General features: G+C 42.4%; 1 protein-coding gene across 1 annotated transcript in view; it reads left to right on the forward strand.

Moving 5' to 3' along the window:
* Positions 1-11,707, forward strand: part of LOC115777470 (uncharacterized) — a 45,130-nt gene extending 33,423 nt beyond the window's left edge. The window contains exon 10 of the mRNA XM_030725377.1: positions 11,172-11,707. Within this exon, the coding sequence (XP_030581237.1) occupies positions 11,172-11,219 (48 nt within the window). The 3' untranslated portion in view covers positions 11,220-11,707. The remainder of the gene's footprint in view (positions 1-11,171) is intronic.
* Positions 11,708-14,307: the final 2,600 nt, after the last annotated feature.

The raw sequence follows: 14,307 nt of genomic DNA on the forward strand, positions 1-14,307 counted from the left end.
ATGGCCCTCCACAAGGCCCATGAAGTAGCCACACCTCAGGTTGAGTGGCACCATACTCTGGATGGCAGGAGAGTACCTGAAAATGCATACACCGGCTGAATGGCCTCTACAACCCAATGGGACAACCTCAGCTTTGACAAGGGTCTGTCGAAGACCCCAGAGTTAAAGCAGACAAAAAGCTGTTCTGTCTTGCTCAAAGTCTGTGTGCATCTGATATACTCTGTCAAGATCTGGCCATGGCACAGGGCAGCCTTTGGTGGAAATGCAGGGTTTGGCCAATCTGTCAGGCAAAAACCTGCAGTAGTGCCTGTGAACTGTCAGAGCATGGAGCTCGCTAATACTCCTGGCAAATGTTATGGCTATCAAGAAAGCTTTTTTAAGGTAAAGCCATTTCAAATCAGCATCCTTGAGGGGATCAAAGGGGGTGGTGCTGAAGAGTACCAAGGACTATGGGGGAACCAAAGGGCCAGGCCTCAGAGTGGTCGAGCCAGCCCTAGTGGACGGTGCAAAATCTTGTACAGAATCCTCTCTGCCTCAGTCCTGTTCCCTATAAGGATTAGGTATCAAGTACAAAAAGATGGTCCTGACGTCGATTACAACTGACATTTATTCAAAGATCATTCTTTCAAAAATGATTTAACTCCTTTTAAAACTGAAAATACTGTTCCTGAAACCTTTAAAAAACAAAATCATATATCATAACCATGATTACAACAACAAAAAAGTAAATTTTTGACTAAATATTCCATATAATGTGCTTGTTGCAGTGTCAGCCATTTTGGATTCAGAACAAAATACAGTTCCCAACACGCCAGCCTGTCACATGACATATCCCCAGAAAGCCCAGGATGTCCTCTTTAGAGTACAACGGGACTTAGTTTCTTACATCAGAACACAGCGAAACATTATAAAGAAGAACAAACTGAACTCTGTGCATTTGAAGGAATCAAAGCTCAAATACAGCTTTTAAAGACTGTGTGTGTTTGTATTTGTGTGTCACACAGTGGTGTGGATATCCCAGTCTCAAACATTAATCAGTGCATCCTCCAACTTGCATCGTTCTTGTGTATTAACTGCACAGCTGTTACTTTTTCACCAAAAATGGTCCATTATGATTGTCAACTTGCTGGATGAACGTGATGGTGGTTCTCTGTTGGAGCTGGAGGAGCTGCTCAGGAGACACTAGCTTGCTTAGATGCTCACTTTTAGGCCTGAATTAGTCTGCTGTGCTGGGTCTTTGTTGTTGTTGTTGTTGTTTGGTTTTGGGAGTTGACACTTAAAATGACTTCACTTTATTAGGCCCGAGCCTCACGAAGTGATCGGCGAGGAGCCTATTGTATTCGCTCGCGCGAAAAACGAAAAAAGGTCAAAGTCGAGCGCGAAGCGCTCGACTTTGACAACGGACCCTCAAACAAGGTAGGTCAGGTCGAACGCTTCTCGAAAACGTATATATGGGGGTGAATGGAGCAGCCCATAATTGAAATCGTTAGCGTCATGAGCTAGCTTGCGCGACGAAAGTGGGTCAATGACGAGCGCAACGCGCTCGTCATTGACAATGGACCTCATGACAACGTGCGTCGGGTCGAGACGTTTCCGAAAACGTATATATGAAGGTGACTGGATTGGCGCATTATTGGAATCGTTGGCGTTCTCCATTATTAGGCCCGAGCCTCACGAAGTGATCGGCGAGGAGCCTATTGTATTCGCTCGCGCGAAAAACGAAAAAAGGTCAAAGTCGAGCGCGAAGCGCTCGACTTTGACAACGGACCCTCAAACAAGGTAAGTCAGGTCGAACGCTTCTCGAAAACGTATATATGGGGGTGAATGGAGCAGCCCATAATTGAAATCGTTAGCGTCATGAGCTAGCTTGCGCGATGAAATTGGGTCAATGACGAGCGCAACGCGCTCGTCATTGACCATGGACCTCACAACAACGTGGGTTGTGTCGAGACGTTTCCGAAAACGTATATATGAAGGTGACTGGAATGGCGCATTATTGGAATCGTTGGCGTTCTCCATTATTAGGCCCGAGCCTCCCGAAGGGATCGGCGAGGAGCCTATTGTATTCGCTCGCGCGAAAAACGAAAAGGGGTCAAAGTCGAGCGCAAAGCGCTCGACTTTGACAACGGACCCTCAAACAAGGTAGGTCAGGTCGAACGCTTCTCGAAAACGTATATATGGGGTGAATGGAGCAGCCCATAATTGAAATCGTTAGCGTCATGAGCTAGCTTGCGCGATGAAATTGGGTCAATGACGAGCGCAACGCGCTCGTCATTGACCATGGACCTCACAACAACGTGGGTTGTGTCGAGACGTTTCCGAAAACGTATATATGAAGGTGACTGGAATGGCGCATTATTGGAATCGTTGGCGTTCTCCATTATTAGGCCCGAGCCTCCCGAAGGGATCGGCGAGGAGCCTATTGTATTCGCTCGCGCGAAAAACGAAAAAAGGTCAAAGTCGAGCGCGAAGTGCTCGACTTTGACAACGGACCCTCAAACAAGGTAAGTCAGGTCGAACGCTTCTCGAAAACGTATATATGGGGGTGAATGGAACAGGCCATAATTGAAATCGTTAGCATCATCAGCTAGCTTGCGCGACGAAAGTGGGTCAATGACGAGCGCAACGCGCTCGTCATTGACCATGGACCTCACGACAACGTTGGTCGTGTCGAGACGTTTCCGAAAACGTATATATGAAGGTGACTGGAATGGCGCATTATTGGAATCGTTGGCGTTCTCCATTATTATTATTAGGCCCGAGCCTCACGAAGTGATCGGCGAGGAGCCTATTGTATTCGCTCGCGCGAAAAACGAAAAAAGGTCAAAGTCGAGCGCGAAGTGCTCGACTTTGACAACGGACCCTCAAACAAGGTAAGTCAGGTCGAACGCTTCTCGAAAACGTATATATGGGGGTGAATGGAGCAGCCCATAATTGAAATCGTTAGCGTCATGAGCTAGCTTGCGCGATGAAATTGGGTCAATGACGAGCGCAACGCGCTCGTCATTGACCATGGACCTCACGACAACGTGGGTCGTGTCGAGACGTTTCCGAAAACGTATATATGAAGGTGACTGGAATGGCGCATTATTGGAATCGTTGGCGTTCTCCATTATTAGGCCCGAGCCTCCCGAAGGGATCGGCGAGGAGCCTATTGTATTCGCTCGCGCGAAAAACGAAAAAAGGTCAAAGTCGAGCGCGAAGTGCTCGACTTTGACAACGGACCCTCAAACAAGGTAAGTCAGGTCGAACGCTTCTCGAAAACGTATATATGGGGGTGAATGGAACAGGCCATAATTGAAATCGTTAGCATCATCAGCTAGCTTGCGCGACGAAAGGGGGTCAATGACGAGCGCAACGCGCTCGTCATTGACCATGGACCTCACGACAACGTTGGTCGTGTCGAGACGTTTCCGAAAACGTATATATGAAGGTGACTGGAATGGCGCATTATTGGAATCGTTGGCGTTCTCCATTATTATTATTAGGCCCGAGCCTCACGAAGTGATCGGCGAGGAGCCTATTGTATTCGCTCGCGCGAAAAACGAAAAAAGGTCAAAGTCGAGCGCGAAGCGCTCGACTTTGACAACGGACCCTCAAACAAGGTAAGTCAGGTCGAACGCTTCTCGAAAACGTATATATGGGGGTGAATGGAGCAGCCCATAATTGAAATCGTTAGCGTCATGAGCTAGCTTGCGCGATGAAATTGGGTCAATGACGAGCGCAACGCGCTCGTCATTGACCATGGACCTCACGACAACGTGGGTCGTGTCGAGACGTTTCCGAAAACGTATATATGAAGGTGACTGGAATGGCGCATTATTGGAATCGTTGGCGTTCTCCATTATTAGGCCCGAGCCTCACGAAGTGATCGGCGAGGAGCCTATTGTATTCGCTCGCGCGAAAAATGAAAAAGGGTCAAAGTCGAGCGCGAAGCGCTCGACTTTGACAACGGACCCTCAAACAAGGTAGGTCAGGTCGAACGCTTCTCGAAAACGTATATATGGGGGTGAATGGAGCAGCCCATAATTGAAATCGTTAGCGTCATCAGCTAGCTTGCGTGATGAAATTGGGTCAATGACGAGCGCGTTGCGCTCGTCATTGACCATGGACCTCAGGACAACGTGGGTCGTGTCGAGACGTTTCCGAAAACGTATATATGAAGGTGACTGGAATGGCGCATTATTGGAATCGTTGGCGTTCTCCATTATTATTATTATTATTATTTTTCTTTTCCGCAAATGATCGAAAATTTGACCCCCTGAACATTTACGAAAACGCACCAATTTTTGCACAAAATTCAGGACCGGTGAAAAATTTTGTTTTTTAATATCGCCATTAAAAAACTCAAAAAACCAGTGCAACTGCGCCCCCTGTCAAAATCAAAATACATTGCGCCTATGGGAGGCCTTGCCATGTAAAGTTAGCCCAAGAGTCATGAAATTCGGATCAAACGGAGATCTTGTGAAACCCAACAAAAAAATATATTACACCAACTCCGGACAACAAACAGGAAGTCGGCCATCTTGAATTGAAGTTTCTGAAGCGCAGAGTCAGCATTTTTGCACACCTCGTACTTGAATTAACTTGTCCTAGGGCATTAAACCGACTGGCACCAAAATCGCTCAGGAACATCTTCACAAGTTGGGCATCAAAAGATGTGCGAGGTTTTATAGAATATTCAACGGTGTTGGCATGGCAACCGCGTGAATTTGGTCTTCGTTTTTGTCTCTCGCCGCAATTTTGTTTGTGCATTCGTTCGCACAATCTTTGGCCGATCAGACTCAAAATTTAATAACTTGTTTACTGACCCGGCCTGAACCCACAATTAGGGAATCAAGTTTCTAGGTGCAATAGCGCCCCCTACAGAAGCAAACAAAAGTTTGTATAGAGGTCCACAATTTTAGTTTCACTGAAATGCATGAAAATTTGTGTCAACATTCTTGACGTCATCCTCATCAAAAAAGCCAATCACACCCATGCTCTATTTTGTAACACGTTGCCATGGCGGAGCCCGAAATGCCCCATTTTATTCTAATGGGAAAAAGCGAAAAATCCCCCATATTAAAGTTTCTGCTTACTTTGCCCGAAATACATGAAATTTGGTACACAGATTGCTGATGTCAGCCTGATCAAAAAAGTCAATCACACCTATGTCATATTTTGGACGCTGTTCCCATGACGATGCCAAAACTGCCCCATTTTATCCCTATGGGAAAAAATGTGAAATTTCTGCGATGGAAAAATGACCCTTGCTTTCTCAAAAATGCATACAAATGCCTGAAATTTGGTACACGCATTGTCCACATCTCCCTGAACATAAAACCTACAGGTGAAAATACTGTAATGTGTAAGGCGTTGCCATGGCGATGCCCAGAATATGGCATCTTTTTCTTGGAGAAAGTCAATACATCCATTGCAGTTTTTCATATGTGACAGCAAAAAAAACCCCGCTAAAATAGGCACGGCTGGAAAAGCTGGGTTCAAATCGGCACCAGCACCTGGGCGGCGGCCGGCGAGGGCCTATTATCGCCGCTTGCGGCTTTAATTATTATTATTATTTTTCTTTTCCGCAAATGATCGCAAATTTGACCCCCTGAACATTTACGAAAACGCACCAATTTTTGCACAAAATTCAGGACCGGTGAAAAATTTTGTTTTTTAATATCGCCATTAAAAAACTCAAAAAACCAGTGCAACTGCGCCCCCTGTCAAAATCAAAATACATTGCGCCTATGGGAGGCCTTGCCATGTAAAGTTAGCCCAAGACTCATGAAATTCGGATCAAACGGAGATCTTGTGAAACCCAACAAAAAAATATATTACACCAACTCCGGACAACAAACAGGAAGTCGGCCATCTTGAATTGAAGTTTGTGAAGCGCAGAGTCAGCATTTTTGCACACCTCGTACTTGAATTAACTTGTCCTAGGGCATTAAACCGACTGGCACCAAAATCGCTCAGGAACATCTTCACAAGTTGGGCATCAAAAGATGTGCGAGGTTTTATAGAATATTCAACGGTGTTGGCATGGCAACCGCGTGAATTTGGTCTTCATTTTTGTCTCTCGCCGCAATTTTGTTTGTGCATTCGTTCGCACAATCTTTGGCCGATCAGATTCAAAATTTAATAACTTGTTTACTGACCCGGCCTGAACCCACAATTAGGGAATCAAGTTTCTAGGTGCAATAGCGCCCCCTACAGAAGCAAACAAAAGTTTGTATAGAGGTCCACAATTTTAGTTTCACTGAAATGCATGAAAATTTGTGTCAACATTCTTGACGTCATCCTCATCAAAAAAGCCAATCACACCCATGCTCTATTTTGTAACACGTTGCCATGGCGGAGCCCGAAATGCCCCATTTTATTCTAATGGGAAAAAGCGAAAAATCCCCCATATTAAAGTTTCTGCTTACTTTGCCCGAAATACATGAAATTTGGTACACAGATTGCTGATGTCAGCCTGATCAAAAAAGTCAATCACACCTATGTCATATTTTGGACGCTGTTCCCATGACGATGCCAAAACTGCCCCATTTTATCCCTATGGGAAAAAATGTGAAATTTCTGCGATGGAAAAATGACCCTTGCTTTCTCAAAAATGCATACACATGCCTGAAATTTGGTACACGCATTGTCCATATCTCCCTGAACATAAAACCTACAGGTGAAAATACTGTAATGTGTAAGGCGTTGCCATGGCGATGCCCAGAATATGGCATCTTTTTCTTTGAGAAAGTCAATACATCCATTGCAGTTTTTCATATGTGACAGCAAAAAAAACCCCTCTAAAATAGGCACGGCTGGAAAAGCTGGGTTCAAATCGGCACCAGCACCTGGGCGGCGGCCGGCGAGGGCCTATTATCGCCGCTTGCGGCTTTAATTATTATTATTCTTATTCTTTCTGAGTAAACGATCGCTAATTTGACCCCCTGAACATATACGAAAACTCACCAATTTTTCCATGCAAGCCAGGTCTGGTGAAACATTTTGTTTTTTTTTGGCGCCATTAAAAAACTCAAAAAAGTGGCGAAACAGCGCCCCCTAGAAAATTGAAATTTTGCATTCCTATGGGAGGGACGAAAAAAAAGTTGTCCACAGAACCACCAAATTCGCGTCACAAAAAGACCATATGAAGACTGACAAAAAATTACATTATGAAGTTGCCGCCTGACAAACAGGAAGTCGGCCATTGTGGATTGAACTTTGACCTTTGCCGAGTCACCATTTTTGCACACCTCGTATTTGAATCAACTTGTCCTAAGGCGTTTAACCGACTGTAACGAAAATCGCTCAGGATCATCTACACAAGTGGGGCATCAAAAGTTATTCGGGGTTTTATAGAATATTTAACGGTGTTGCCATGGCAACCGCATAAATTTGCCCTTCGTTTTTGTGTCTCGCCGCAATTTTCTTTGTGCATTCGTTCGCACAATCTTTGGCCGATCAGCCTCAAAATTTAATAACTTGTTTACTGAACCAGCCTGAACCCACAATTAGGGAATCAAGTTTCTAGTTGCAATAGCGCCACCTACAGAAGCAAACAAAAATTTGTATGGAGGTCCAGAATTTCAGTTTGTCTGAAATGCATCAAAATTTGTGACAACATTCCTGACATCATCCCGATCAAAAAAGCCAATCACACCCATACTCTACTTTCTACCGTGTTGTCATGGCGGCGCCCGAAATGCCCCATTTTATCCCTATGGGAAAAAGCGAAAAATCCCCCATACTAAAGTTTCTGTTTAGTTTGTCCGAAATACATGCAATTTGGTACACAGATTGCTGATGTCAGCCTGATCAAAAAAGTCCATCACACCTATGTCATATTTTGGACGCTGTTCCCATGACGATGCCAAAACTGTCCCATTTTATCCCTATGGGAAAAAATGTGAAATTTCTGCGATGGAAAAATGCCCCTTGCTTTCTCAAAAATGCATACAAATGCCTGAAATTTGGTACACGCATTCTCCACATCTCCCTGAACATAAAACCTACAGGTGAAAAAGATGTAATATGTAAGGCGTTGCCATGGCAAAGTCCGGAAAATGGCATCTTTTTCGTTGAGTTAGCCAATTCATCCATTTCAAAATTTCACATGTAGCAGCCAAAAAAACGGCTAAAACTGGCACGGCCGGAAAAGCACGGTTCAAATCGGCACCAGCGCTTGGGCGGCGGCCGGCGAGGGCCTATTATCGCCGCTTGCGGCTTTAATTTTGTTTGATTTTGTTTTATGTCCTGTGAGTGTCAACACTTTGTAGAATTTGGAGATTAGGAATAAATACCCAACATTTTATATTAATACAATTCAAGCCAATGTGCTAGGGTTAGGGGTTTCCAAATTTAAAATCCATATTTCTTTTACAATAAATGTTTTAAAATCTGCCAATAAAGATCTGATGCCAGTGTTAATATGCTATTTTCTTCACTGTGAGACTGGATGTAACTCGTGTTTTTAAAACAGTATCAGGCTCCACTTGAACAGCATTCCTAACTTAATTCTGACCTAATCCTAAATTTACTGAATTGTTGGGTTTTATTGATGAAATAATAAATGAGAACTAGCCCGTGCTGAATACAATGGAAAAAATGTTTTTTAAAAAATCTGTATGATTGATCCAATATATAGTCTCAATAGTCACTGGTCTCATTTGGGTTCAAAATGAGTGCCATTTGGCTGCTGAATTAGAATTGATATAAAGCATGTTGTCATATCAGCTCACTTTGTCTACAGCTTGCAGTTAAGCAAAAATTAAAAAGTTTGCAGATACACAGTTAGATACAGTGAAATGCTACTACACCTCTGTCACTTTGCTGTTAGCTTCCTCCATGCTATGTTAGCTGTGCTGGCAACTGCTGCTGTCACATGGAAAGTAAACACATGATGTTGGACAAGAAGGCCTGGTTCACAGTCTCAGAATCAGAATCAGAATCAGAAGGTTTGTATTGCCATATGGGTGAACAGGTTCACAGCATTAGGAAATTGCTGCGGTACTTCGTGCTTACAGAAAAAAACAAATAAGTATAAAAACTATAAGACAATATACAAGTATACAAATTGCAAATATACAGAGATATTAGAGCTATAACTATAACACAATATTACAAAATTACAAAATATACAGTGCAGAGACTAATTAAAAGATAAAAGAATGTAAACTATATTCCACTAATATGTACACCAGTGCAATCAGACAGGTGCATAAACATAGGGTCATCAGCGTTTGTGGAGGGTGGTGGTAACAGTCTTAGGGTTATTGTTCATGAGTCCAACAGCAGAGGGGAAGAAACTGTTCTTATGGCGGGAGGTTCTGGTCCGTATGGACCGTAGCCTCCTGCCTGAGGGGAGAGGGTCAAAAAGTCTGTGGCCAGGGTGAGAGTGGTCGGCTGTGATCCGACCTGCACGCCCCAGTGTCCTGGAGGTGTACAGGTCCTGGAGAGATGGGAGGTTACAGCCAATCACCTTCTCAGCAGAGTGCACAACGCGCTGTAGTCTCTGTTTGTCCCTAGTGGTGGCTCCAGCGTACCACACAGTGATGGAGGAGGTAACTAACATAGGCATTTCACAGGGATGCATCCTCAGGCCTATCCTTTAAACCCTGTTCACCCACGATGGTGCAGCCTACTACAAGGATAACACTTTCCTATAGCCTGCAGACGATACAGCAGTAATAGGACACATCACTGGCAGGGACGAAGCTGCCTACAGGAGGTAGGTGGCCAGTCTGGTGTCATGGTGTGAGGACAACAATCTCACCCTCAACACTGTCAAGACAAAGAAGATGACAGTGGACACGAGGAAGGAGAGGAGGCCCCATTGGTCACTGTTCATTCAGGAGCTTGAAGTGGTGAGGGTGAGCTGCTTTAAAGACCTGGGCGTCTACATCAGTGCGGACCTCACTTGGACATTTAACGCTACACAGCTGGTTAAGCGGGCTCAACAGCAGCTGTACATGCTGAGGAGGGTGAGGAAGTTTGGTGTGTCGACCAAGATCTTCAGCAACTTCTACAGCTGCATGGCTGAGAGCATCTTGACTAGCTGCATCACCGTGTGGTACGGCAATGCTAATGCTACAGACCAAAAATGCCTGCAGAGAGTGGTTAAGACTGCTGAAAAGCCTCAATCCTCAAAGACTCTTCCCACTCCCAACATGGACTGTCACACCTTTATACCTTCGGCCTGAGGGTACAAGTGTGAAATCCAGGACGTCTAGACTGAAGAACTCTTTCTTCCCAAAGCCATCAGACTCCTAAACACTTGATAGGAGTTTACAGCCTTGATCTACCTCAGTTTGCAACTGTATTTGACTATCTACATTTTACAATTCACGCATGTGCAATTGCACAGACTACTGTTTACTGCACTATGCAACTGATATACCATACATTACACAAATATGTACATAGCCTATTGCAGCCCAGATTCTTATTTGTATAGATGCATAGATACATAATTACATCTGTATATATTTAATATCATCTCATATGCTGTTTAATTATGTTTGTGTGTTTTCTAAATTCTAAATGTCTAAATATCATTTATTCTTTTTATCTTTTTTATATGAGGAACTTTATCTTTTTTTTACCTGGCATCTGTTGTGGACAGCAAAAACAGAATATCCTTGTACAGAGAAACACTTTACTGTGCATATGACAATAAAACAGGTATCAGCCTATCATGGTACCACACTGGAATTCACTGAGCTCCTGAGAGCGACCCAATCTTTCACTGATGTTTGTAGAAGCAGTCTGCATGCCTCGGTGCTGGTTTATACACCTGTGGAAGTGACTGGAACACCTGAATTCAATGATTTGAATGGATGTGTGAATACTTTTTGCAATATAGTGTATTTTCCACTGTCCCAAATATTGATTGTAGTTTGTTTGGTTAATGCTTTGCACCATTAGTAGAGCACTGCTGTACCAGCCTGCAGAACAGCTAACATGGCCAGAGACCAAATTCTAGAGCCTATCTTAATGGAAAAAAAGTGTTTTTATATGTTTGTTTGAAGTTTAAAAATTATGAAATAAATATTGTGAAATATTATTTAAATAATTGTTAAAAGTCAGCACCTAAACAAGTGTTAGTTAGATTAACATAATGTCACTGCTTTTGTGCATAGAAGATTGTATTTTAAAAATCTATTATGTTTTCTTCTACCTTGTTTTAGGCCAAGGACAAGGCCCAGTCCCAGACTCAGGTCATCGATTTGAAGTGATCTTTTACCAAGAAACACTCGCGTGAAGGTTACTATGTCAACATGGTTTCTGTGATGACAACAACACAAGAAGGGAAGAGGATAAGGAATAAAGTAAGGGGGAGACAAATGGAAATGGAATGGAGGAAGAATGGCTAAAGGGAGAGCTCATTCTGTTGTTAATCATGACAATAAATTAGTTCATTTAGTCAGAAGGGAAACAAAAGAAGGCAAGATGTAAGAACTACCATGAAACCAAATGATAAAAATATTTTCTGATTATTATATTAAGGAATATTGGCACTTTAATTCAATCTATTTAGAATGATTTACACCTGGCAGTGTTGCATACAACTACCTGACTATCCATTTCCAGACAATGCGTGTTCATCATTTACAAGGTTGCTATCTTATTTTTTATGATTTGACGAACTAATGAAGGTTTTGACAGGCCTGACTGGTCTGAACAGTGTCCATGTTTTGATGTGAGACAAGTGTTAGAACATGTGTAAGTGGACTTTATCAAATAGATCAAATGTATATAAACTATAAAATGTAATCTGCTGTTGTGGTTCTAAGATTATCTAGTCAATTAGTAGTTTAGATGAGTTGCATATGAAACTGTAGAGAGATTAGTCACATTTACCAATGAGTGCATATCCATGCACACAACAACAACTCATCATTTGTGCTCCTTAAAGAGAAGTTGATTTTAAGTTCCTGGTTAAAGCATAATACCACTGAATCTTAAGTTACTGATAAGTAACTGGACTGCAGCTGAGAAGTTGGCCAGTTTTAAATAGTCACTTCTTTCTTTGTCCCACTTCCATACTATATGCTAATGCTGAAAAGTTCAAACTATGCACAGATTTTGGTTGCACACTACGAGTTAGGATGTTACGTCTGTAACTACCTAACCCATAGTTCAGACACGGATTTTCTAATTTTTTTTTTTTTAGTAAGAAAGCTGCATCCACACGGAATGATTTGCAGGGACATTGTGACCACAGACCATAGAGAGTCAGTGACATTTGTGTGGCTTTGAGTGACTATGGACAAAAGAAGAGCTGGTTCTGAGATAAATGTTTCCCATGTGGAGTTTTTGGCATTTGACAGAGTAGTAAATACATCAGAGAATTACTTAGACAACCAGAGCCTGGAATGTATTTTAGTGACCAAATGTCAGTTTAAAAGTTGAGCCACGTTTCACAGGAGAGCAGCAACTTTGAAAGACTACTGCCTTTTTCAGCTGACTGGTTAATATAACTAGAATGGACTGGTTTCTGTAGAGCACTCAAAGTGCTTTTATACAACATATCTTCATTCACACACCTACATATTTATACAAGCACTTTTTCTATACTTCTATATTGAAGTGCTTTCTAACATTCACACACATTCACACTCTGATGAGCACTATTCTGATCAGATACTGTTCATATGTGTGTGCACACATGAATAGTACATGGACAGTACCACTAATAACCTCTGGCTTGCTCAGATGTTTGCTACAAATTAATATGTGTATTGATAACATTTTCATGATCTTGTAGTAACAGCAGCTCAGAGAAAAGCTAAAATATCACTGCTGTATTCACCATGTCACTGATGGGGGATGTCAGTACAGATCTGTATGGGGCTTGTGTTAAATACACATGCAGTCTTTGCTCAGACAACATTTCCATTAAATTATGCTAATTTTTCTTAGTTTTCTTAGTTCTAGAAAATATTTTACTCGTTCTTATTTTTTCAGTTTAATCAACTATGAAATAAGACTTCAGGAAGATCACTGTTAGACAGCACTTTCTGGTATGTGTTCACATCAGTAGGAAGCAGTTGGACTTTAGTTTCAAATTCTTAGTACAGCATCTCCCTTGTAATGTCACAATATGTTGGAATACTAAAGCATGTACATTAATTTTACTACTGCCAATACAGAAATACTGTATGATTTCCATAAACAGTCCAGCAGTGAACACAGAAAAGTTTATTTTTAAGCTTTATAAAGAGTACCTGTCTTATTTTAATACACACACTGAACTGAGATGGAGCGATTTGTTTTTCCATCACCCATCTTTCTATCTATGATCTTGGTTTTAAATTCTTAAATATCAGTGGTCTTAAATACCCTATCAGGACTCACCTTTTTGAAAGCACTGCCAGTGAAACTTTACAAAGTAATGAAGTTCAGTTCAGTTATGTTCAGTGCACCCAAAATCCAGCAGACTTACACGGCAAGCATACTGACACCTTTGACCATTTCATGTGGCATAAACACCTTCTTGGAATTAGTATGAAGTATGGAACTGGCAGCACGGTGGCACTGTTGCCTCACAGCTAGAAGGTCTGGATTTGAATCCACCTTCCTGTGTGGAGTTTGCATGTTCTCCCTGTGTCTGTGTGGGTTTCCTCCCACAGTCCAAAGACATGCAGTTACTGGGGTTAGGTTAACTGGTCATTCTAAATTGCCCATAGGTGTGAATGGTTGTCTGTCTCTCTGTGTTGGCCCTGCAACAGGCTGGTGACCTGTACAGGGTGTACCTTGCCTCTGACTCTATGACAGCTGGGATAGGCTCCAGCCCTCCCACGACCCTGAACAGAATAAGTGGAAGAGGATGGATGGATGGATGGATGGATGGATGGATGGTATGGAATTGGGACACAGCAAAGGGTGAATGTAGATTGCATCTGTCACATGCAGTGTTTTTAAATGAAGAAGGTGTTACCATGCAGCACAGTCTGTTCCACAGAGGTCTAATGGGCCAGCAAGAAAAGTCAGTTCCAACAAGTTTACTGTGATCAGACCAAAGACTTCAGTGAAGTAAGCAGAACCAAACAGTGAAGCTGCAGCCAGAGTGCAAAACAGGAACCTTTGAGCCGATAATTCTCTGTAGGTTCATCACTACCAGAGACCTCTTTGACACTGTTACATCATTTTCAGGTTATAATTTGCAACACTGTTATTCCTCTTGATTATATCCACATTAAGGTCATACACCCACAATTCTTTTTTAACTAGTCTATCTTATTTACTGATATGATAGCTGTGTATTCAGTAGCCTATGTAACCAATTCATTAAACAGTTAAATGACACATGCACTGGTACTT

The sequence above is a fragment of the Archocentrus centrarchus genome, unplaced genomic scaffold, assembly GCF_007364275.1.
Source record: "Archocentrus centrarchus isolate MPI-CPG fArcCen1 unplaced genomic scaffold, fArcCen1 scaffold_54_ctg1, whole genome shotgun sequence".
NCBI lineage: Eukaryota > Metazoa > Chordata > Actinopteri > Cichliformes > Cichlidae > Archocentrus > Archocentrus centrarchus.